General features: G+C 35.6%; 1 protein-coding gene across 1 annotated transcript in view; it reads right to left on the bottom strand.

Annotated features, from left to right (window-relative positions):
• The window catches only part of LRRC9 (leucine rich repeat containing 9), a 112,077-nt gene that overhangs the window by 35,592 nt on the left and 50,135 nt on the right, over positions 1–26,350 (bottom strand). The window contains exons 16-21 of the mRNA XM_043472953.1: positions 21,186–21,398; positions 17,553–17,672; positions 6,979–7,170; positions 5,683–5,808; positions 3,357–3,491; positions 912–1,089 (exon numbers count right to left, since the gene is read on the bottom strand). Of these exons, the coding sequence (XP_043328888.1) occupies positions 912–1,089; positions 3,357–3,491; positions 5,683–5,808; positions 6,979–7,170; positions 17,553–17,672; positions 21,186–21,398 (964 nt within the window). The remainder of the gene's footprint in view (positions 1–911; positions 1,090–3,356; positions 3,492–5,682; positions 5,809–6,978; positions 7,171–17,552; positions 17,673–21,185; positions 21,399–26,350) is intronic.

The following is a 26,350-nucleotide window of genomic DNA, read 5'->3' as shown; positions in this document are numbered from 1 at the left end:
GTGATCCCTATGATCAAGCACTTTTTTATAAACTATTGTTAATCACTATTAAAATAAAGAATAATGACTGTTAAACATTCTATTTTTAAAGATAATTAACACTTGCTTTTCATATGTAATTTTTTAAAGTAAAAATTTCTATTTTATGAAAAAGGTAGTACACATACATGCTAAAAACAACTCAAAAGCAAATAAATTAAGTCTCTTTCCCAGGCTTTGGTTTTCAATTTTTACCTTCTCTCAATGACAACCCTGTTACCAAAATGCACATCCAGAAATATCCTATACCTAGATAAGTATGCTGATGTGTGTGTGTGTGTTTGTGTATGGGTACTTATCTTTTTCAAAAGTATACCTCATTCATTCATTTATTAATATATACACGATGGTATAGATCTTGACTTCTGCCTAGTTTGTTACATGCTAGGTTTGGTAATAGATGGTAAACACGGGTTCAAAGATGGGAGGGAAGGCAGAGGAAATGAAAATCAGCTAGTTGGGCTCATTATATATAGTAACCAACCACAGATTCCACTAAGAGGTGTTTAGAATACTCTGGGCTTAACAGGTGGCACTAGTGGTAAAGAACCTGCCTGCCAATGCAGGAGACATAAGAGATACAGGTTCTAACCCAGGGTGAGGAGAATCCCCTGGAGGAGGGGACAACCCACTCCGGTATTCTTGACCTGGAGAATCCCATGGACAGAGGAGCCTGTCGGGCTACAGTTCATAGGGTCACAAAAAGTTGGACACGGCTGAAGTGAGTTAGACAGAATATTTTACTCCAAACCTTCTTGGGACTTCTTGGAAGATCTTCCTCTTCAGAAATTCCTTCATCAGTGTTACTCACTTTTTACTCTTCTTAATTAGACATTCATATTTTAAGACTCTAGGATTATCTAACATCTTACCTTCTATCTTTGAGATGCAGTTTCCATCTAATGTGAGCTCTTCCAAGTTAACACAAGATTCCAAGCCTTCCATTTTAGTGAGATTATTGTTGCTGAATGAAGCCCATTTCAAATTTTCCAATTTTTCTAAATTTGTGATTTCAAAAAGATGTTGCCCATCTAAATTTAAGGCAGTTATCTGTAGAATGATTCACTTTATATGTTATTTCTGAATCATGTCAGAATTCAATGTTATAAGATAAAAAGGCTAAAGAAATAATTCAAATGTGGTAACATGAGAAAAAAATCCTTTAGGAACTAAAGACATGGCAAAGCTCTTAATTTACAGAAAAGTAAAATTCTGATTATTTTTTGAGATTATAACTCAAAGAGGGACTTATATGGTTTTGTAGGAACTGAGCTGTGCCAGTCAGCTTCCCAGTACTGAAGGCCTTGTCTCAGCTGCTGGAAATGCTATTGGCAGAAAGCCTTCAACTGTCAGTCCCTTCAGGGACAGCATCAGCTGCAGACAGCTGCCTTGCTCAAGGTCATGCCCCTTCCCAGGTTGGCGCCTACCCAATGATGAAGGGAAAGAAAGGCCTGGCAAAGAAAGGCCTGGCCTTCTCGGCCCAACTGAGGACAGATTTAAAGGGCCACTGTAATTCCAGAACTGCCCATGGGGTCAGCTAAGACTATAACTGAGCCAGCATCACAGCTAAATATCTCTGTATCCTGTAATAAAAACAATGGCACTAATATCTTCCATTTCCATTCTGTTAACTCAGTTTCTACCTTTGGCAAGAGGTTACATGCTGCTTTATGAAGCAAGAAGCTGTGGGTGATCCATAACATTTTCCCTTAGCTTTGGGTGAATTCTGACCAGTTCCCCTATTCCCTTGCCAGGATTCCTGATTCTTTTTACCTTACCATCCAAACTTTTGACTTGGTCTCTGGCTCTGAGCTTTAAAGTCCTCTTGTTTATTTGGATATATTATCAGAATCTACCCATTGGTTTTGTAGTATACCTTTATCCTAAATTCCTGTGCTAGAGTGACCACTGTTGAGGTCTCAGTTCAGTTCAGTCACTCAGTCATGTCCGACTTTTTGTGACTCCATGGACTGCAGCACGCCATCATCATCTCCTGTCCATCATCAACTCCTGGAGCTTGCTCAAACTCATGTCCATCGAGTTGGTGATGCCATCCAGCCATCTCATCCTCTGTCATCCCCTTCTCCTCCTGCCTTCAATCTTTCCCAGCTTCAGGGTCTTTTCTAACGAGTCAGTTCTTTGAATCAGGTGGCCAAAGTATTGGAGTTTCAGCTTCAGCATCAGTTCTTCCAGTGAATATTCAGGACTGATTTCCTTTAGGACTGACTGGTTGGATCTCCTTGCAGTCCAAGGTACTCTCAAGAGTCTTCTCCAATACCACAGTTCAAAAGCATCAATTCTTTGGTGCTCAGCTTTCTTTATAGTCCAACTCTCACACCCATACATGACTACTGGAAATACCATAGTTTGACTAGATGGACCCTTGTCGACAAAGTGATTTCTCTGCTTTTTAATATGCTTTCTGGGTTGGTCATAGCTTTTCTTCCAGAGAACAAGTGTCTTTTAATCTCATGGCTGCAGTCACCATCTACAGTGATTTTGGAGCCCAAGAAAATAAAGTCTGTCACTGTTTCCATTGTTACCCCATCTATTTGCCATGAAGTGATGGGACCAGATGCCATGATCTTAGTTTTTTGAATGTTGAGTTTTAAGGCATCTTTTTCACTCCCCTCTTTCACTTTCATCAGGAGGCTCTCTTTAGTTCCTCTTTGCTTTCTGCCATAGCGTGGTGTTATCTACATATCTGAGGTTACTGATATTTCTCCTGGCAATCTTGATTCCAATTTGTTCTTCATTCAGCCGGGCATTTCACATGATGCACTCTGCATACAAGTTAAATAAGCAGGGTGACAATATACAGCCTTGACATACTCCTTTCCCAATCTGGAATCAGTCAGTTGTTCCATATCCAGTTCTAACTGTTGCTTCTTGACCTGCATACAGATTTCTTAGGAGGCAGGTCAGGTGGTCTGGTATTCCCACCTTTTTAAGAATTTTCCACAGTTTGTTGTGATTCACACAGTCAAAGGCTTTGGCATACTCAATAAAGCAAAAGTAGATGTTTTTCTTGAACTCTCTAGCTTTTTCTATGATCCAATGGATGTTGGCAATTTGATCTCTGGTGCCTCTGCCTTTTCCAAATCCAGCTTGAACATCTGGAACATTGAGGCCTAGTCCTGATGTCTAGCCCTGTGACACAGCCAGTCACAACTTGACTTCTCTTTCAATTTTAATTTGTCTCTCCCAGTTTTCTGCCCATTACCTATCTGTACCCTCTTTATGACATAAGGGGCAAAGCTGACTAAAATCAACTGAACTTAAGATTTTTACATTAAGTTTAATAGAATTGCTTTTACCTTCAAGTACCAATTTCCACTCATATGTGAATGTGGTCCTAACTTTGAAGTCTGTGTCAGAATTTTGGCAGAAGGCCATGTGCTGAGAATCCGTGGTCTCTCTTCTTTAGTACTAGAATGCCGTAAGAGAGATAACTAATAAAACAGAAAAACACACGATGAATAAAGAACTAGCACAGAGAGGCCCATGTATACACAGTTAGAAGCACTGTCTCTCAGGCGGCTGATCCAATGAGTGATTTTAAAATATGACACTTTCTATGTCTTAAAGTGTTTTCAGTAACTTGATACACTTTAAATCATATATCTCACTCAGTTTTTGTTTTGTCAGTCATTTAACCATAATAAAATAATATTCATAAAACTGTGAAAGGATTATTATAATACAAATACCATGTAATTCATCCATGAAACCAGTTTAAGAGCTAGAATATTCCTAATACCCCAGAAGCTCCCTGTGTCTCCCATCCTAATCTTTTTTCTCTGCTGCTCAGAAGCCATCACTCATCTCAAGTGAATCAGTCAGTCCTGTTAAGAAGCAATCAAATAATCTCAAAATTTGTATCTACCACTACTTGTTTTCTTTATAGACCTATGTTTTTATCCATAAATAAAATATTAGTTAGTCTTACACATATTTGAACTTTGTGAAAATTGAATAATGTTTGTATTCTTCTGTAACTTGCTTTTTTGCTCAACATTGTATCTATGAGATTCATCTACACTTCTGCCTGTAGCTGTAGTTTATTCATATGTCATTGTTATATAGTATTTCCTTATCAGAGTCAATGAACACTGAGCTGATTTCAGGGTTTTTTTGCTATTATAAACATTGCTGTTATGAATACTCTTGTGTATGACTCTTGGTACACATATGCAAGAGTTTCTTTGGAGTATATAACTTGCTGGGTTTAGGGTATGTATATATTCAACTTTACTAGATAGGGTCAATTTGTATTCCAAAGTGGTTACACCAATTGTAATAACTTTTACTTCAAATCTTTGCTAAAACTTGGTATTGTCAAGAGTGTTTTTTTTCCCAATAGTGGCCATAAATTGGTAGGTCATTAAAGTTTTAGTTTATTATCTTGAGTATTAATGTGGTAGAGGATCTATTCCTAAGTTTTTTGGCTGTTCTGATTTCCTCTCCAGTGAAGTGTCTATTTAAATCTTTTGCTCATTTTTCTGTTTGATTGGTTGTCTTTTTCCTAATATATTTTGGATATATAAAGAATTTTGTCTAATTTTAATCTAATTTTATCTAATTTTGTCAATTAGATATGTTGCAAATTTCTTTTCCCATTAAATAGCTTGTCTTTTGACTTTCTACCCTTTGAGGATTAGATGTATTAATTTTAAGATAGACAAATCCAATCTTTTATAGTTTATGCTCTTTATTTCTTACATAATAAATTCTTCCCTAATTCAAGGTTATAATGATAATTTCTGATCTTTTCTTCTAAAATATTTTGGTTTTGTGTTTTGCAGTGAAACCTTAATGCAGTTATCCCAGTACCTTTTATTGACTAGACTCCCTAATCTATACCGTCAGCTCTGTGATTTATCACTTTTCCATGTATGTGTGGGTCTACACTGGGTCTTTATATTCTGTTGTGTTGGTCTATTTGTCTAACTCTGCCAAATCCACACTGGATTTTAGCAAGTTTTGATGTCTGGTAGGGTAAATCCCCAAGTCTTCTTTAGGAGTCAATGATATTTTGATCAACAAAAAAGTTTCTTTCCTTCACTTTAAACAGATCCAAACTTAAACATTACATTAAGGAATTAACATTCAAATATTCTACAGAAAGTAAATACCTAGATAACTCGAGTGGAGATATTAAGGATATTGAAGCAACTTTAGTTAAAGTAGCATTCTTAATCTGGGTAATACAGGTATTTTCCCTTCCCCAAGTTAATAGGCTTTGTTTTTTTCAGCCAGACACATATAATATCAATACTAGGTAAATAAGTCACTAAATGCTTTCTCAAGGTCTCTAGGCTTACCTTATCCACAGAAAGTTGCTTATTTTCATGAAGGCTCTAGAAAGGACTCGGGTGAGTTCAGGTTGACTAGGAAAAAAACAGTTACCCTAGAAGTATTTTTGGGGTAGTGTCCAGGGATGAGACTCCATACAACCACTTGGTATTTTAATAGGATACATTTAAGCAGAAAAAAATTTTCAAGTGATATGATTGCTATAGATGAACTTTTTTATTAGCATGCTAAGAGAGAATACAAAATCTCAATAATGAAATAAGAGTATGGGAAATATTATTTGTATATTCTAAATAGAACAAGAAATATTAAACAGTAAAAGCCAACCTGAGTAATCTTTGTTCCAGAAATAAATTTCATAGCTGCTGTTGCTTCTTCTTCAGAAATGAGGACTCCATCTAAATGAGTAAGAGTCTTTAATCTGCCAATAACACTCAGCCTTAATGTGGCTGGCTTGGGAAAAATAACGAAAGGTAATTTTTACAAAATACTACATAATGTTATGACACAGAAAGGAGTTTTTCTTCATTCCTTCCCACATAATTCAAATTATGCACCTCCTACTTTATTATATATGTCTAAAAATAAAGGCTTAACTTAATTCTTCAAATAATAGTTAATATTAAATTATATTTAAGAATTAATCTGTTTTGTTTGAAGCTGGATACTTCTACTGTTGTGAAGGGAGGAAATCCCACTAGCTGTTGAAAAGTGACAGTGATGAAAAGTGTTCAAAGAACTGCAGTGCCTCCTGTTTATCTAGATCAGCAGTTAGCAACTCAGCCAATTGGGTGAGCCAATACAGATCTTCAGCTCTTGACATTTAATTTGGCAGCAGGGCTATAGCTCTACTATGATCATTCAGGAAGTCTGATTTGGTAAAAGAAAAATATGCTTCAATTTTATGGAGTGAAAAAGGAGAAATACAACAGGATAAACATAGTAATATGGCCAATGTGATAGAAGCAATCATGCTTTAGTCCCTTTTTAAAATGTTGAACAGGGTCTATATACATTTTTGAAAAGCAAGAAAAGATGTATTCTTGAAATTATAAATTTGGGGCTTATTTTAAATACTTAAAGAGATATTCTTCAATATAATCATTGAATATTGAAATTTCTTAGCATGAATCTAAACATGTGACGAGAAAAAACAGTGCTCAAATTTCCTTTTATAACAGAACATAAGTAAGACTTTATAATTTAGGTTTATCAGAGAATGTGACAAATGTGTTCCCCCTTTAACAATATGTTTCTCTCACAGTATAATATTCTATTATTCTTGGTTCCTATGCCTCACTAGTCAGATTCTAGCACACTGAGCTGTATATACTGCATTATAAAACTTCTCTAAAGGTTTTCAGATGGCAATGACATCTGAGGCTCTTAAGACCAAAATACTCTCAAACTATTAGAGGCTGCAAAAAGATCTGATGTGAAATTAAAGACTTTTCTATAATAACATTTGATTCACTTGATCAATACATTATATTCAACTTATGAAATACTTCAAGGAACTCTACTGAGACAAAGACAGTTTGCTTCTGGGTATTATTGAATAATAGTGAGAAAACAGCTTTGAAATAAAAATGATTGTTTTTTATAAACATGTCTGTTACTTACCTTTTGCCATGGATTATGTCGAATATCTAGAGTGAGAAGGCTTGTGGTATGTTTGCATAACATATTTATTTCATCGCCAGATTTTTTCAATTGATTCCAGCTCAAGTCTAAGTGCTTAAGTTTCATCAGACCTCTAAATCCTTCAAGGGTTATCACATGGTTATGACTTGCATCCAAATATTCAAGGTTATACTGCAACACATACAAACAGAAGTGATGCCAGAAGGATCATGGTTTGTATTTACACACTTCTTTTTTTCTCTCTCTGATTCTGTAAGTACTTTACATGCTTTTTGGTAATCCTTACAGAAAACCGAAACAGTAGCCTATACTGCAGTAATGGCATCAAAGTACCTATTTTCCTATTAATTAAGAGCTACAGATATTTTATTTTAGTAATTTTCTCTTTCTTCTCTCCTCACCCTTGTAACATAGAGTGGCAGTATGTGGTTTTACAGATGAGACAGCAAAGAGAAACTAACAAGAAAATTTGTCCCCAACAAAGAATTACACTTCTTATATCTAGGCTTCTGGTTTAAACTCATAGCCTAGTTTAAAAAGGTTCATCTTCAGAGGCAGAAACTAAACCTGTTACAGTCTATAATTTCCTTTTTTAAAAGGACAGGATTTTTCTATAATAATCTTTTAAAAAATATTAAAGTAACACGTTCTTGTTGGAGGTCTGGGAAATACAGTAAATAAAAAAAAGAAAGCATATATAATTCTGTTGCTCAGAAAGAACCACTGAAAACATTTTCTATTATATGCTCATATATTTTTCTTATATAAAACAAATTTATTACTCTATTATATGGAATTTTGTTCCCTTCTAACATGTTCACACATTATTAAATATTATTCAAAATGATTTTTCATGATTGTATAATAGTCTAATATGTAAATTATTAGAATTTTAAAAACATTTTGCTATGGACATTTATGTGACTTCTAATTGTTGGCAACATTGCAACAAATGTCCATGTTCATAATAACTTAACCGAGACTCCAATATTTTCTCAGGAAAGGTTTTTAGAAATAGGATTAATGGTTTTTAAGGATTTCTATATTGTTAAGACTCGATAAATATTGCCAAGTAGTTTAAAGGAAGTTTGTATCAGTTTTTTCTTCCAACAATAGGATTTGAGAATGCTCATTCCTTAAATATCTACCAACCTACCTGCCTTATTTTAATTTACAGTATTACCAGTGAAGTTGCACGCCTTTTCCATGTTTGAGATCCCATGGACTATAGCCCAACAGGCTCCTCTGTCCATGGGATTTCCCAGGCAAGAATACTGGAGTGGGCGCCATTTCCTTCTCCAGGGGATCTTCCTGACCCAGGGATTGAACCTGGGTCTCCCGCATTGCAGGCAGAGTCTTTACCGTATGAGCCACCAGGGAAGCCTGTATCTATAGCAGCTATTCTTTTGCTTGTTGAGTTTCTCATCTTTGGCCACTTATATATTTAGATCTTTATTTTACTTAACTGTAAGAAATCTTTAAAACAATTTGCTACTTCTATTCAGTGCAAACAAAATTTTCTTTTAAAGTATATACCAACTCAGACCCAGAACCAGGAAGTGATAAAGGAAACATGAAGAAAATATTTTGCAACATATTTATTAAAATAAAAATAACATTACTATAAATTAAAAATAAACTTGATTTCTTTATAACTTAAACAATCATTTTAGTTCACCATAGAATTAGTTACTGCTATATAATGCATAGTTCATATTGTTGTAATAGCACCTGTTATTACAATGACTCAGGTTTCAAGAGTTGAGTGTTCAGATCATTAAATCTAAAGTTTCTGGAAATTAAATAGTGTTACTGACTTTTATTATTTAAGTAAGCACAGTAAAAAATATCCTATAATTTACTATCATTATAATTTCTTGAACAAAAGGATATTTGGCAGTAGAAAGTATTAAGGATATAATCTTAGAACAGTCTTTTAAATTAAATAAATTTAGATTTATAAAAATTTACTATATGGTACATCTTTTGCGATTTTTCATCAAAAAATGGTTAAAAACTTGCCCCAAATTCTGACACTTGCATGCTGATTAGCATTTGGGAACAATTCATTATATAAAGATAGCTGTCTTCTTTCCTTGAAAACAGGGGTAGGATCTTCACTTTTTTATATTCCCAGAATATAAAAGAGACTCCATACACTCCATGAATATTCAAGGAATAATATTTTCAGTTTTGCTGGAGAACTTGGCATTTTAGTATTTCTTGTGTTTTGGGTTAAATCTTTTGTAAGTTATGGTACAATTCAGCCCAAATTACAAAGATTAAAACTGACAAGGCCTATTTAAAATATTTTCGGGATAATAGTTCAATCTCTAAATGTAGATTAGCTGTCTTGAGGCATTAGAAATATTTTAACACTAAATTTTCCATTGGAAAAGGTAAGACAGAAGTATTATTTCTATAATCTATAAAGTTGCAAATAGCCATACATATTTGCCTCTCCTTGGCCCACTCTGACTATGGTACAGTTATTTTCAGAGAAAAACATCTGCTCCTATTTCTTTGGCTTGGATGCTCTCCTTTCCTGATAGTTCAGGTGAGTGAATGACAGACATACAGCTTTTGATATTTCAATTTTACCTTATGTGGATGTCTTGCTTAGATTTTAAAAAAATCTATAAAAATTATATAATGTATCTCCACCATTTATGAAGCCCAGGTCTTTCATTATATAAACAGTCATAGATTGGGAATTCTGATTCACAAGGCAAAGACAGGGTAATGAACACATAGTAACCATCTGTTTACTTTCTGCAACCTAGTAGAACCTAATGCCTATCATACAATAAAGTATAGAAACTCTCCATGTTAGAGACACAGTTAAGGAAAATGATAGTAAAAATGAGATAAGTAAAAGTGAAAAGTAAAAGTGAAAGTCATTCGGTCATGTCCAACTCTTTGGGACCCCATGGACTGTAGTCTTCCAGGCTCCTCTGTTCATGGAATTCTCCAGGCCTGAATACTGGAGTGGGTAGCCATTTCCTTCTCCAGAGGATCTTCCCAACCTAGAGGTTGCACCCAGGTCTCCTGAATTACAGGCAGATTCTCTACCATCTGAGCCCCTAGTGGCTCAGCTGGTAAAAAATGAGATAAACTAAAGGCAAACATAAAAACTTAGATGATAGAAGTAACAGGTGAGTGATTAACTTAGGGCATAGCCTTTTGTGATACAGAGATGAATATAATTAATATTAAACACACATACAAAGTTGATTATTGGAAAATACGTAGGCGGAGACAGCATAGGTATTCAATCTCTCTGAATCCCCACATAAAAAGAAAGTAAAAATAAGACCAAAATTCCATAGACAACATTTATAATAAAGCTACATAACAAGGTAGCCCCATAAGTCCCAAAAGAAGTTGGTGGGGATAAACCACCAAGAACCACAAGACTACATGGTGTCCATGTCTATGTGAGAGGAAGAAGGAAGCGTCAGGGCATCTCATCTGACAGACCTGGGCCCCAAAATAGCCAACCAATATTCAGTGGACTCTCTGAAGGCACCCTGAGTGCAGTTGAAAGTGGGAGTTTTGCCTTCTCTGATACCAGATAAGTGCATGAGACCCAGAGTAAAAAGGTCTGAAGGGGACCAGTCTAGCACCTGTGAATTTTCAAACTGCCTCACCAGGCTCTGGTAAGAACTGAATCCTTCTTGGACAGGAAACTGCTGGGCTGAGTCAAAATTAAACAGGATAAGGACAAAGGAGGCAAATAAAAGAGAAAGTTCAAACTGAAGTGGAAGAAGGAAATAGAGTCAGGAAATCTCAGAAAATAAGTGCTACAACTGTTAACAGTACATATAAACAGCAGAAGAGGGAGATCTGTGAAATTACAAAAGCTTCCCCAACACCCACTTTCATTTTAAAAGTTAAGAAGAAGTAATTTCACTGAAAAATGAGCAGCAGAAAAGTACTGAGGTAAAATCCCAGACAAAGCTAAACAAACTATGCATGCATGAAAGAGAGACAGAAATATTGCTGCGAGCAATAAAAGTATACCAGAAAAACATGCCCAAGAAACATATCATAACCATAAACCTGTTATTTCAAAGCAAAGCAAAAAGATGTTAAGAATGATACAAGATACAAAATAACAACAGAAATCTGGATTAGAAAAACTCAGAAGTGAAGTGAAAGAACCCAGAAAAGAATCTAAAATAAAATAACAAAATCATTTCAGAAGTGAATACTAAACTAGCCAAAGACAAAAAAAGTAAACAACAGACAACGCCTTAAGAGAAACAGAAAGTGAAAAAGACAGAAATTTTAAAAAATCAAATCAATTAAAAAATCTAAATGGAGCTATAAAAAGGACTCAAGAGAAAGTGACAAATAGTGAAGAAAAGATTCAATATATGGATAATGTGAGTTCCTTAAGAAGAAAACCAAAGCAAGAAACAAAAATTGCTAAAAACTTTCAGTTAAAAAAAATGATTTTAATATTTATTTTGGAGGAGTATACTGTGAATGTGAAATCTTGACCCAGAACAACCAATGTCAAAACATACTCTTATAATAAAATTACTAGACTTTAATGAAAACTAAAAAACTTCCTTTGGACATCCAGAAGAAAAAAGCCTGTGACTTATAAGAGAAAAAATTACACATTCTCATCAGACTTTTCTACAGCAACCCTTTATGCCACAAGAAAATTAAATAACATTTAAGATGCCCAAGAAACAAAATTGTGAGTCAAGGATTTTATACCTAACAAAACCGTCTTTCAGGTATAAAGGACATAGATAAACTATTATCAACATGTAGTAACTTAAGGGATTTTGTTCCTATAAGCCCTTCTTGAGGAATATATACTAGAATCTTTTTCTGACAATTAAGATGTTTGATACCAATCTAAGGACTGGTGATGAGAATTAAATATACAATTACCAATGATCTAAAAGGTAGAGTGTACAGAGTCTAAGGGCTACATGCTCAAAGTAGATATAGTATGATAATTTTAACTTTTTTAAAATAGGGAAGACTGGAAAGAGCATACACAAAATTAAAAAAAAAATAGTTATGGTAACAAGCTGATGTGGGTTTTAGTGCTGTCATTCCAAGGCTGTTGTATTTGTAACATGGGATAAAACAAATAAATGATTATTAAATATACTAATTCTATCATCTTATAACCTTGAAAATCAGGATTATTGGTGTTGAAAAAAGATATAGATGTATGTAACAGAGAAAACTCAATATCCCCCCAAAAATAAGATCATGGCATCCAGTCCCATCACTTCATAGCAAGTAGATGGGGAAAAAACGGAAAGAGTGGCAGATTTTATTTTCTTGGGCTCCAAAATCACTGTGAACAGTGACTGCAGTCAGAAATTAAATGATACTTGCTACTTGGAAGAGAAGCCATGACAAATTTAGACACCATATTAAAAAGCAGAAACATCACTTTGACAAAGGTCCATATAGTCAAAGCTATGGCTTTTCCAGTAGTCATGTAACGGATGTGAGAGTTGGACCATAAAGAAGGTTGAGCATCAAAGAATTGATGCTTTTGAACTGTGGTGCTGGAGAAGACTCTTGAGAGTTCCTGGACAGAAAGGAGATCAAATCAGTCAATCCTAAAGGAAATCAACCCCGAATATTCATTGGAAGGACTGATGCTGAAGCTAAAGCTTCAATACTGTGGCCACCTGATGGGAAGATCCAACTCTTTGGAAAAGATCCTGATGCTGGGAAAGATTGAGGGCAGGACGAGAAGGGGATGACAGAAAATAAGATGGTTGGATGGCATCACCAACTCAATGGACATGAGTTTTAGCAAACTGGGAGATAGTGAATGATAGGGAAGCCTGGTGTCCTGCAGTTCATGGGATTGCAAAGAGTCCGAAATGACTTAACAACTGACCAAAACAACAACAGAGGAAAGGTTAGGCTAAATGATTTGCAGTCTTGAATTGGAAATATCAATATAAATTCATAAGGTTTGTTTTAGTTATACATATGCACATATACCAGCCCCACTCCCACACACACACCCCTCACAACAAGTCCTGTCCAATGGAAAGACTTATAAACAGTGACCAACCCAGGTTGTGGTCCTGAAATACCACTTCTCTAAAAGAAACCAGGGCTTCTTGAAGAAATAGTTGACTCCATGTCTGCAGTAGAAAAATACACAAAATGTGTATGGAAAATCATTCATGCTAGGTGGCAAAGAAGCTATCACAGACTACGAGAGTCATGGCTAAAGGAGATAACTTTATGATGCTTACACTGGCTAAGGATGAGAAAATCTCAGCTTCGTCATGATGATAATTGCAATAAATTGAATATCATCAAATATGTTTAAGTCCCTGCATTCCTAATGATATTAAAACAGAAAAAGAATTGCTCATCTTTGGGAAATAATAAGGAACTAATTCATTATCTTCAAAGTTTGTAAATAAAGGCAAATAATCAAATATCTGTTCTGGATTTTCTATATGAATGGTTCTACTAGGTATCCAAATAATAGATAAGGGGAAATGTCTCTGTAAAATATTCCAATTAATAAATGAAAAAGAAATGAGAATAAGAATATTGCTATTTCATAATTTTCAATGAATTAATGAATATTCAATGCTGGGCTGGATGAATCACAAGCTGGAATCAAGATTGCCAGGAGAAATATCAATAACCTCAGATATGTAGATGACACCAACCTTATGGCAGAAAGCAAAGAGGAACTAAAGAGCTTCTTGATGAAGGTGAAAGAGAAGAGTGAAAAACTGGCTTAAAACTCAACATTCAGAAAACTAAGATCATGGCATCCGGTCCCATCACTTCATGGCATATAGATGGGGAAACAATGGAAACAGTAAAAGACTTTATTTTCTTGGGCTCCAAAATCACTGCAGATGGTGACTGCAGCCATGAACTTAAAAAAAACACTTGTTCCTTGGATGAAAAGCTATGCCCAGACAGTGTATTAAAAAGCAGAGACATTACTCTGTCGACAAAGGTCCGTCCAGTTAAAGCTACGGTTTTTCCAGTAGTCTCATTGTACAGATGTGAGAGTAGGACCATAAAGAAGGCTGAGTGTCAAAGAATTGATGCTTTTGAACTGTGGTGTTTTGAGAGTCTCTTGGACTGCAAGGAGAACAAAGGAAATCAACCCTGAATATTCATTAGATGGACTGATGCAGAAGCTGAAGCTCTAATACTTTGGCCACCTGATGGGAAGAGCTGACTCATTGGAAAAGACTCTGATTTTTGGAAGAATGAAGGCAGGAGGAGAAGGGGACAACAGAGGACGAGATGGTTGGATGGCATCACTGACTCAATGCAGTTGAGTTTGAGCAAGCTCCGGGAAATGGTGAAGGACAGGGAAGCGTGCTGTAGCCCATGGGCTGGCAAAGAGTCAAACACGACTGAGCAACTGAACCACAATGGATATAGCCTCCTTGAATCAGAAAAGTGATGACTAGACATTATATGTCTCTTACAGTCTTGCCAGAGGAATGCAATCTCAGTCTGATCCAATCTCTGGATCCAATTGCCAATTTGGAAAAAAAAACTGGTGGGTGGAGGGCATGTAGAGCTGTATCATAAGTAATATATTGGCAGGGTCTAGACTGTGGGAAACTCTTTGGGTTGGAAGGTGCAAGTTTTTCTACAACTGTTTTATGATTCTGCAACTTCAAGGACTGCAGCCCACTAGACTCCTCTGACCATGGGATTTTCCAGGCAAGAAAACTGGAATGGGTTGCCATTTCCTTCCCTAACAAATAAACAGTGGGGTGTGAAAGAGAATAGAAGGGAAACTTAAGAGACTTAAAAAATACAGTACATTTAAAAAATGGGGGAAACCAAACAGCTGTGCTAGGGATGCACATTTGGGTGATGGAACTATGGGGGGAAAATAGCAGGGAGAGGATAACTATAGAAGTTAGGATAATGATTTCCTGAAGGAATGGGGCATATATAAGGATTTATGCTCTGGGTGGCAGCGTTTTATTTCTTGACCTGGACGATACCTACAAGCATGTTCACCTTATAATAATTTACTAAACCACATATTTATAGTATATGGTTTTCAGGATCTGTGTTTTATTCTACACACACAGTGTCTCCTCTCTTTAGAGACATATTTATATATCAGATTCTTGATGTTTGAGGAGTCTATACCTAGTTCTAAAGTTCAAAAATAACACTTGGGCATAAAATTTGTCCAGTTCCCTTACATGTAAAGTGACCATGGTAATAGTTATCCAATAAGTAGTCTGTGCGGCTGTGATGATGAGAAGAACAACAACATAGCCACACTGCAAGATACACACTGGGCAGCTGGCTAAACTCACTCATCCCATGTGACCTTAGAGTTTACTCTTTTTTTATTTGTGCCTTAGCAAAATTACAGTGTTTGTTATAACCTTTGGAACTGCTAGAAAATCATTAGAAAAAAATTAAACAAAAAATGCCACCAATTACTATATAGTCCTGGGACCTCTATTAAACTATCTTCTTTTCTCAGTTGCATACCAAACCCTATAGGGAATTCTGTTCAAAAGGACTTTGGCCTTACACGTGCCTATCCAGTTTCCTAATACCATTAAAATTCCTAGAAGAAACAAAGGCAGTATGCTCTTTGACATCAGTCCTAGCAATGTGTTTCTAGATATGACTCTTCAAGCAATGTGGACAAAAGCAAAAATAAAGAAATGGGACTACACCAAACTAAAAAGCTCTGCATGGCAAAGGAAGCCATCAGCAAAATGAAAAGACAACATACCAAGCTGGAGAAGATATCTGCAAATCATGCATCTGATAAGGGGCTGATATAAAATATATATTAAAAACTCATAAAACTCAACAACAAAAAACCAAACAACCCAATTTAAAAAATAGGCAGAGGAGCTAGATGGTCATTTTTCCAGAGTTATTTTCAGATGGACAACAGGTACATGAAAAGATGTTCATCACTAATTATTAAGGAAATGCAAATCAAAACCACAATGATTTGTTATCAAAAAGGCAAGAAATAACGAGAGGATGTAGAGAAAAGTGAACCCTCATGCACTGTTTGTGGGAATGTAAATTGGTGCAGCCAGTTTACAGTATGGAAAACAGTATGGAGAGTTCTGTTTTATATTAAGAATAGAACCACCATCTGATCCAGCTATTCAACTTCTGGGTATTTATCCAAAGAGTATAAAAACATAAATTCAAAATATTGTACCCCTGAGTTCATAGCTGAATTTACAATTGCCAAGATACGGAAGCAACCTAAGTGCCCATCAATGGATGAATGTATAAAGGAGATGTGGTATATATATACTATGAGATACTACTGAGACATAAAAAAGATGAAATCTTGCCATTTGCAACAACATGGATGGAGGGTATTATGCTGAGAGAAATAAGTCAGAGAAAGACAAATACTGTATTATATCACATATGTGGAATTAAAAAAAAACACAAAATAAAGGAATAAACCAAACCAAATAAAGATAAACACATAAATAAAAGGAACTATATGGGCTATATGAGTAGTGATTACCAGTGGGGAAGTAGGGTGGAGGGAGGGCAAAATGGGTAAAGGTGGTCAACTGCTTGGTGATGGACAGAAACTAAACTTTTGGTGGTGAGCACGCTGTAGTGTATACAGAAGTTGAAATATAATAGTATTGTACACATGAAACTTACATAGTGTCATAAACCAATGTTACCCCAATTTAATAAGAAAAGATTCTGGTTTACTAAAAGAAAAAAGGGAGTTTAAATACTAAAATCTAAGGCCAGTAAACAAAGTGGCAAACTCTCACCACAGTAGGAGAAGTAATGGTGCAAGGGCCTTGACATGGTTACGAGGAGGTAGAAAACGGGCAAGAGCTGAGATGTATTTTGAATATATCTCATTGGATATATTCTGAAAAGGTATGTCGATGACCTGAGACCTATGGAAACAGAGATGCTGGGTTGCAGTTCTGGAACCCATATGTAATTATTGTTACATGACATATGACAGAGAAAAAATTTCAGACAAGATCTGTACCTGTGTGTACATGTGTATTACCATATTTGTCCTTTGATTTATAGGAAGGCAAACACAAGTCAAACAAGATCTATGTATTTGAAGTTTGGGTAGAAAGGACAAGGCAGAGAGGACAAGATAACCATGAGGATAATGAACAGATGGGAAGAACTGACAACATTAGCTGTGAAGTGGTAAACCAAAAAGTGAAGGAGAAATAAGGACTCACAAGAAGGAGAAAAAAAATACAGAAAAAAATAGCAGAAGAAATTGGAAATGACAGCTTATAAATGACAATTTAAAAACGAGTCTGGAGTAGTTTTACATCTATTTTCAAGTAGCTAGAACTCAGATATGATCACAGGTGTATATGTGGTTTGTAAATAGACTCTAAGACCTATTTTAGAGAAAGTAACATACTATAGTTTTATGCATGCTTTGTTCCTGATTTGGGCTATATATCTTTAATATGGTATAGATGAGGTAATTATTACAAAAATAATTTATCCATTAAATTAGTAATTTTATTTTACTTATATAATTACAAAAAAGTTCTTACCAGGTGGTATACATCATCTAAACAAGTAAATTCATTAAAGCTGATATTAAGTTTTCGAAGTCCTGTTAACTTGGAGAGATCTCTCAATTTACTCAAGCTGTTTCCATGTAGATTCAGACTCTGAAGTAAAATAAAATGTAAATAAAAAGTAAGGCAAATTATATTCTAATTATAGCTATTAAATAACATTAAGAGAGAGCCAATGAGAAAAAAATCTAATTTTAAAAGTACAGTCTGTTTTTATAATCTGATTTTACAAGATGAAGTTTATAATAGCAGTATTGGAACTGGTACTTGATTAATTTGATTTTCCACTTGCTCTAAGTTTACTAATAATTGGCGTGAAATTCTTTTTAGAAGATGATTAAATATTTTGTTGTTACATTCATTAGGGCAGTTCTATTTCTCACGCTAGCTGGTAAACAATGTAGGCCCTAAAGATTTTGGGTATTGGCTAGGTTGCCTCACAGGAGAGAGGATGGCGAGGATATACCCTGATTACAGGAAACCAAATGAGGGCCCTCGACTAAGGAAAAAAGGCTGAGGGTGTTAAAGTGGGAGGATACAACATCAAAGAAGATACTACATCAAAGAAGGAGTTGAGAGATGTCTAAGTCTCTGCATCACAAATTGACCCAGATTTTCCCTGCCCATTTGATCCTGGGCTATATGAAAATGAATGTTACTATATTTTTATATTTAGGGGAGACTCTGATATCTATATGGGCTTCCCAGGTGGCACTAGTGGTAAAGAACCCACCTGCTAATGCAGGAGACATAAGAGACGTGGGTTTGAGCCCTGGGTGGGGAAGATCCAGTGGAGGAGGGCATGGCAACCCAATCCAGTATTGCCTGGAGAATTCCTTGGACAGAGTAGCCTGGCAAAGAGTCCTAATGTGGCTATAACCTCTCATTCTTTCAGTCAGTCTCATGTATCTTTGTATTCCAACCTACACCTATATTCCCACCATGACACACCCTAGATAAGACACTAGGTCTTTCAAAACCATGTGCTTACAGATAAAGTATTCCTCGGCATGGAAGACAAAAACAATGAAATCTTCCATATCCTTCAGAAATTCACACAAACCCATCTCTTTCTGTGGACCTCTCCCAGCAGCTCTAAATGTCTTGTATTTGTTTATATATCTGTCTTCTTCACTAAAATAATATCCTTGGAGCAGGGAAGAAAACTTATTCATTGAACACCTAGTACTTGCTTCAATGGTTAAAATATAGCAAATTCTCAGTAAATGCTAGATGAATAAATCAGTGCAAAAGCCAGACTTATAACTGACAACTCTAATTTTTAGTATTTAATTGTGCTGTAAGAAATTATAAAATTATATTACTCTGGGCTTTTCATTTCTATATATTTTATTTATTTTTATGGATGTCCTCATAAAACTCAATCTAGTGGGGATAACTGAAAAGAAAATAAGACATATGTACCTTCAATTTCTCTTACAGTAATGGCACAAATAAAGGAGAATAAAGGGTGTGATGTCTAAATAGCCTTCTAATATCTAGAATTCTTACTGGAAACTGTAGAAAATTTGCTGGCTTTTAAGAAATATAGACAAATTTAAGATGAATTCTTAAATTCTTATGTTATGGGTATTGACGAAATTAATAGTCAGGTGGAGGTCACACTGGTCAAGATATTCCAAAGTCTTAAACTCTTCTCCTTTCTGCTTCTTATCTTCCAAACCAAAGATAATTAAAAAAAAGACCTACTTTATGGTGCTATTTTTTTACTTTTATTTAATCTCTTTAAATCTATAGGAATACATGTTTTAGAAGCTCAGTCCTATCAGAACACTGATTTATTAAACCTTTTCTATTGAGGCTTTATTATAAAAAACGCATTAATCAAATATGAAATCTTGACATTATAGTTCAGAAACAATTTCTCCATACTGTCAGCTGGAAGATTGTTCCTGTATTAAGTATACTGCATATTTATGATAAAGATGGTGATATTGCTATCATGCTATAAAATTTTCCTTCATCTCTAATAATAATTCTTAACCTAGACTTGAAGATTCTAGATTCTAGATTAAGTCTACACTTAATCTAGACTTAATCTAGACTTGAAGATTTGGTGGATGATGCTAATACAGTTTTACCAAAGCAATTTCATAAACTATCTTAAAAAGATGTTTTGAATATTTTTAGAAGCAGACTGAAAACTGTTGACCTCATTTATTATTTTAAAATATGTGTTTTGCATTCTCTTTCTGCTTCACATAATCATTTGGAAAAAACTGTCATCATAAACAATGGATTTTAAAATGTCAAAATGGAGCCAAGTAATTGACTTTCAAGATAAAAATAATTTCTGAATTTTTATCTGTACTTCAGTTTTCAGTAAATGAATAGAAAGATATGTCAAATAAGAATACCTTGTCTTAAGTATTTTATCACTTATCAATTAATATCAATTTGTTTACTACTTCTGTAGTTGCAAGCAGACAACTCACTTTCTCTGTAAGAACCACTCAGACATTCTGTTTTAGAACAAATATCCAATGAGTATCTCATATGTGCTAGGTATTGTGCTAGATAATGGCAAAGTTAATGCTGGTCCACACAGTATTTATGAGTAAATTATAAAAAGGCATCTTTACCTCAAGACACCTTTATTTCCAGCTTTTAGAAAATTGTCACAATAGACTGATTTTGTTAGTAAAAGAAATTCCACCACCAGTCATCAGAAAGTTGTTGTAGTAAATATACTACTGTATATTTAAAAGTTGCCCCTTAGATGTGGCCCTTCTGTGCAATGCACACTGCACAGTCTTATATTGTTACCCTCATGCTGGGAATATAAATGACTAAGAACAGCCATAGCTTCTGTCCCTGTGGAATTTATAGTTTAGGAAGAACACAGAACACATGACAAAAGAATCTTACTTAGATTCGTAGTTAGACCTAGAGGTAAGAGAAGGACTTAATGCTTAGGTATAGATCTAAAACATGTGTGGGAGCTAAATAGGAGAAACAAGTTCACGTGAGAACATTCTGTGCAGATGAAGGAGCTAGCGTGGAGACTCTGTGTGGCGGCAAAAGGTACATTTAGGAAACAAAAAGGAGGCTGACTACAGATTGCTACAGGGAGGGTAATATGAGAAGAGTCTGGAAAGACAGGCCTGGGACCAGGTCATATAAAACCTTACAGGCCATATTAAGGACTTTGGTTTTATTTTGAAAACAATGAAAAGCATTCGCGCATTTCATATAGGAGTGGTGAGGGATGACAAATCAGATTTGCACTTGAAAAGACTACTCTGGCTTCAGTATGGAGAATGGGTTGTGGCCTTGAAGCGGAAGTAGGACAAAACCTCTGTTGCATAGCTCTAGTAGGCATGCACCCCCATCCCAACACACACAGACATGCACACCCCTTGTATTGAGTTATACTTAGCGATATACTGAACAGCATCCAAAGAGCACGTTAATAGAGTATTATGTGCATGGAGCCTCCTGAAATTGTGTAATAGCCCCATGGAAGTATCTAGGTTGGCGATAAAGAGTCTGGATAGAATGGTGGCAGATTTGAAATGGACAGACTGAGAGTCAAGATATAGAAGGAAGCTTAATATCTCAATAGAATTTCCTCATAATACTCACCACAATATGACCATAAACACTAGTCTTGGCAAGGGAAAGTATCGTTTTATCATCCAAACTCATAAGTTTTGGTCTGGGCTTGATCCTAGGATCCATTTTTATAACTTCATCATCAAATTTCAAATCCTGGGACAATACTGATCCTTCTGAATTTTTTTTGCTTTCTTCTAGAATAATATTGTTGAATGAAGAAAATAAAGAGTGAGCCTTGACCTAAAAAATTTATTAAAAACATTGAAAATTTGGTTGCTGTATTTATCATTTTGAAAAATAGGCTATGTAGGAAAGATGAATTAAAACTTTTTCCGTTATATAGTAATATCTATGATGATCTGTATCACATTAGGAAATCTATGAGAATAGATTAAAATTGTGGACTAAGAATGGGTGTGTTCATTCCCTCCTCCTGAAAATTCCTTAAAACTGGAAAAAGACATTTTAAAAATATTTTATCACAGTGGAGAGGGCACCAACAAAAGACTAAAAGTTGTGAAATATAAATTAGAAGAGACTGAACTGACAAATAGAAGCAGAAATGTAACCTGCAGCCAAAATATATGCAGGAGATAACCACTTCAAAGAGCAGATTCCAAGAAACTTGGTGTTTAGAGTGAACAAGTAAAGTAGCAGGAGGAAGCTCTAGGTAATTATTAGGCAATTAAGTTATCATAAGAATTGTGGATGACTGGGAAAAAACAACATGAACAAACAGAAATGGCTCTACAAAAAACCAAAATGGTCCATAAGAGAATTCTTTTTAAAATCTAGGAGAATAAAACATCTATAAAAGAATAGACGGCTATAGAGAAAAATAGGGTAAATGCTTCAAAGTCACCATAAAAACAATTAGTGAAGTATGAAATATTCAATAAATGTCCTAGGGAACCAAACGGATACTACAGCAAATCAAATTAACAGTGTGGAAGCTAATATAGAGGGCATCTTTCACAACAAAGAATTTAAAGATGGAAATGTAAAATACAGAGAAAAAAAATTAAAATACATTGGCGGGGGAACAGTTCAGAATGTTCAATGTTTACCAAATAGGAGTTCGAGAGGGCTTAACAGAGAATAGAAAAGAAATGATAAAGGAATTAAGAAAAGGAAACTTCCCAGAATTAAAGGAAACATTTGATCTTCAGACTAAAACAGCTCATAAAGGGGCAAGCAGGATGATGGAGCTCTTGTCTTTGCTGACATCACTTTGTTGTGAAGTCAGTCACAACAGCAGGGACTTGGCCTCTCCACTTCTTGTTTTTTCAGTTATTTTGTTTTCTGTTTGTTTGGGTTTCTGTGTCTTTTGTTGAAAGTATATTTGACTGATAGAATCCTCTTCATAACAACATAAAATATAAATGCCCAGAACTATACAAGAAATATAAGAAGAAACATTTAAGACCTATATAGAGGAAAATACGGGAGAGGACTTGAGTAAATGGAATAACGTATCATGTTCCTGGATGCAAGGCCCAAGACTACAAAGAAGTCAGTTCACCCCAAAATAAATTTAAATTCAATACAGTTACAATCAAATCCTAGTAGGACATTTAAATAGAACTTCACAAGCTGTTTAAAAATTTAATTTGGAAATGAAAACGTTCAAGAATGTGTGCGTGCATGCTAAGTCGCTTCAGTCATGTTCGACTCTGCAACCCAATGGGCCATAGCCTGCCAGGCTCCTCTGTCCATGGGATTCTGCAAGCAAGAATACTGGAGTGGGTTTCCGTGCCCTCCTCATGTTCAAGGATAGCCAAGAAATTTTTAAAAAAATAAGTGGAAGAGAATTTGCCTTATCACATATCCAAACATATCATCTGGTTGTAATAACCAAAACAAGATGGTAGGGGCCCAAGATTAGACCAATAGATCAATGGAACAGAGTATAAGGATCTATATATATTAAAATAATTTTAATAACAAATATAGTATTTCAAAATAGAGTAAAAAAGATTGAAAGCAAACCCACAAAGCTATTAACAGTGGATGCCTTAATGAAAGAGAGTGGGATAGGGTTGAGGTGAAAGCAGATTTTCATGTGTATTCTATATTCTCCAATACAGTTTTAATCTTTTCTAGTGAGACTACAGCTATATACTACTCATGTAATATATTTTCAAAATAAAAAATTTAGGTGTAATAATTATTTTCTTTGAAAATTAAACCCCTCACAGAATAATCATTTTACATTTATATACAGGCATACCTCGTTTTGTTGCATTTTGCTTTATTGGATTTCTAACAAATTGAAGGCATCAAGCAAGTCTATTGGTGCTATTTTCCAACAGCATTTGCTCACTTCATGTCTCTGTCACATTTGGTAATCCTCATAATATTTCAAACATTTTCACTAAGATTATATTTGTTATGGTGATCTGTGATGTTACTATTGTAATGGTTTTGGGTTGCCACAAACCATGCTCATATAAGACAGTGAACTGTGTTTGGACTACTCCATTGACCAGCCATTTCCCTGGCTCTCTCCCTCTCTTTGGGCCTCCCTATTCCCCAAATCTTAAAATTTAGGCAATTAATAACCTTAGAATGGATTCTCACTGTTCAAGTGAAAGGAAAAGTCACATACCTCTCACGTTAAATCAGAAGCTAGAATGACTAAGTTTAGTGAGGAAGGCATGTTGAACATTGAGACAGCCTGAAAGCTAGGCCTCTTGCTCCAAACAGTCAAGTTTTGAATGCAAAGGAGAAGTTTTGAAGAAAATTAAAAGTACTACTCCAGTGAACATATGAATGTAAAAAAAGTGAAGCAGTCTTATTACTGATATGGAAAATGATTTTGTGCTCTGGATGGAAGATCAAATCAGTCACAATATTCCCTTAAGTCAAAGCCTAATCCACAGAAAAGTCCTAACTCTCTTCAATTCTATGAAGGCTGAGAGAGGTGAGAAAGTTGCAGAAGAAAAGTCTGAAGCTAGCTGAGCCTGGTTCATGAAGTTTAAGGAAAGAAGAGATCTCCATAACATAGAAGTGCAAAGTGAAGCAGCAAGTGCTGATGCAGAAGCTGCAGCAAGATATCCAAAATATCTAGCTAAGATCACTCATAAAGGTAACTACACTAATACACAGATTTTCAATATAGATGAAACAGCACTCTATTAGAAGAAAATGCCATCTAGGATTTTCATAGCACTAAAGTCAGTGCTCAGCTTCAGAGAGTCAAAGGTCAAGCTGTCTCTCTTGTTAAGGGCTCTTTTAGTTGAAGCTAATGCTCATCTACCATTCTGGACACCCTACAGCACTTAAGAACTATGCTAAATCTACTCTACCTGTGATCTATAAATGGGACCAAAAAAGCCTGGATGACAGCACATTTGTTTACAACATGGTTTGCGGAATATTTTAAGACCCCTGTCTAGACCTACTGCTCAGGAAGAAAAAAAAAGAATTTCTTTTAAAATACTACTGCCTATTGACAATGAACCTGGTTACCCAAGAGCTCTGGTGGAGATGTGCAATGAGATTTACGTTGCTTTCATGCTTACTAACATAACATTCCTTCTGCAGCCCATGGATCAAGGACTAATTTCTACTTTCAAGTCTTATTATTTAAGAAATACATTTCATAAGGCTATAGTTGCCAGTTTTTCATTCCAATCCCAAAGAAGGGCAGTGCCAAAGAATGTTCAAACTACTGCACAACTGCACTCATTTCACATGCTAGCAAAGTAATGCTCAAAATTCTCCAAGCTAGGCTTCAACAGTACGTGAACCGAGAACTGCCAGATGTTTAAATGCACTTAGAAAAGGCAGAGGAACCAGAGATCAAATTCCCAATATCCACTGGATCATAGAAAAAGCAAGAGGATTCCAGAAAAACATCTACTTTTGCTTTATTGACTGGGCTAAAGACTTTGACTGTGTGGGTCACAACAAACTGTGGAAAATTCTTCAAGAGATGGGAATTTCAGGCCACCTGACCTGCCTCCTGCGAAACCTGTATGCAGGTCAAGAAGCAACAGTTAGAACCAGGCAGAGAACAACAGACTGGTTCCAAATTGAGCAAGGAGTACATCAAGGCTATATATTGTCACCCTGCTTATTTAACTTATATTCAGAGTGCATCATGAGAAACGCCAGGCTGGATGAAACACAAGCTGGAATCAAGATTGCCAGGAGAAATATAAATAACCTCAGATATGCAGATGATACCACCCTTATGGCAGAAAGCAAAGAGGAACTAAAGAACCTGTTGATGAAGGTGAAAGAGGACAGTGAAAAAAGCTGGCTTAAAACAACATACAAAAAACTCATGGCATCTAGTCCCATCACTTCATGGCAAAGTGACAGATTTTATTTTCTTGGGCTCCAAAATGCAGATGGTGACTGCAGCCATGAAATTAAAAGACACTTGCTCCTTGGAAGAAAAGCTATGACAAACCCAGACAGAGCATTAAAAACCAGAGACATCACTTTGATTACATAGGTCCATCTAATCAAAGCTATGGGTTTCCAGTCGTCATGTATGGATGTAAGAGTTGGACCATAAAAAAAGGCTGAGTGCTGAAGAATTGATGCTTTTGAACTGTGGTGTTGGAGAAGACTCTTGAGAGTCCCTTGGACTGCAAGGCAATCAAACCAGTCCATCCTAAAGGAAATTAGTCCTGACTATTCATTGGAAGGACTGATGCTGAAGCTGAAAGTCCAATACTTTGGTCAATTGATGTGAAGAGCCGATTCATTAGAAAAGACCCTGATGCTGAGAAAGATTGAAGGCAGGAGGAGAAGGGGATAACAGAGAACAAGATGGTTGGATGGCATCACTGACTCAATGGACATGAGTTTGAGCAAGCTCCAGGAGATGGTGAAGGACAGGGAAGCCTGGTGTGCTGTAATCCATGGAATTGCAAAGAGCCAGACACGACTGAGTGACTGAACAACAACAATAGCTGCCATAGATAGAGATTTTCCTGAGGTATCTGAGCAAAGGAAATTGAAAACTTTTTGGAAAGGATTTACCATTCTATATGTCTTTAAGAACATTCATGATTCATGGAAAGAGTTCAAAATATCAACATTAATAGGAATATGAAAGAAGTTAAGACTTCCCTGGTGGCTCAGATGGTAAAGCAACTGCCTACAGTGTGGGAGACCCGGGTTGATCCCTGGGTCAGGAAGATCCCCTGGAAAAGGAAATAGCAACCCACTCCAGT

This window comes from Cervus canadensis, chromosome 6 (genome assembly GCF_019320065.1).
Source record: "Cervus canadensis isolate Bull #8, Minnesota chromosome 6, ASM1932006v1, whole genome shotgun sequence".
In the NCBI taxonomy this organism is placed as follows: Eukaryota; Metazoa; Chordata; class Mammalia; order Artiodactyla; family Cervidae; genus Cervus; species Cervus canadensis.
This window is presented reverse-complemented; position numbering and strand designations above follow the sequence as displayed.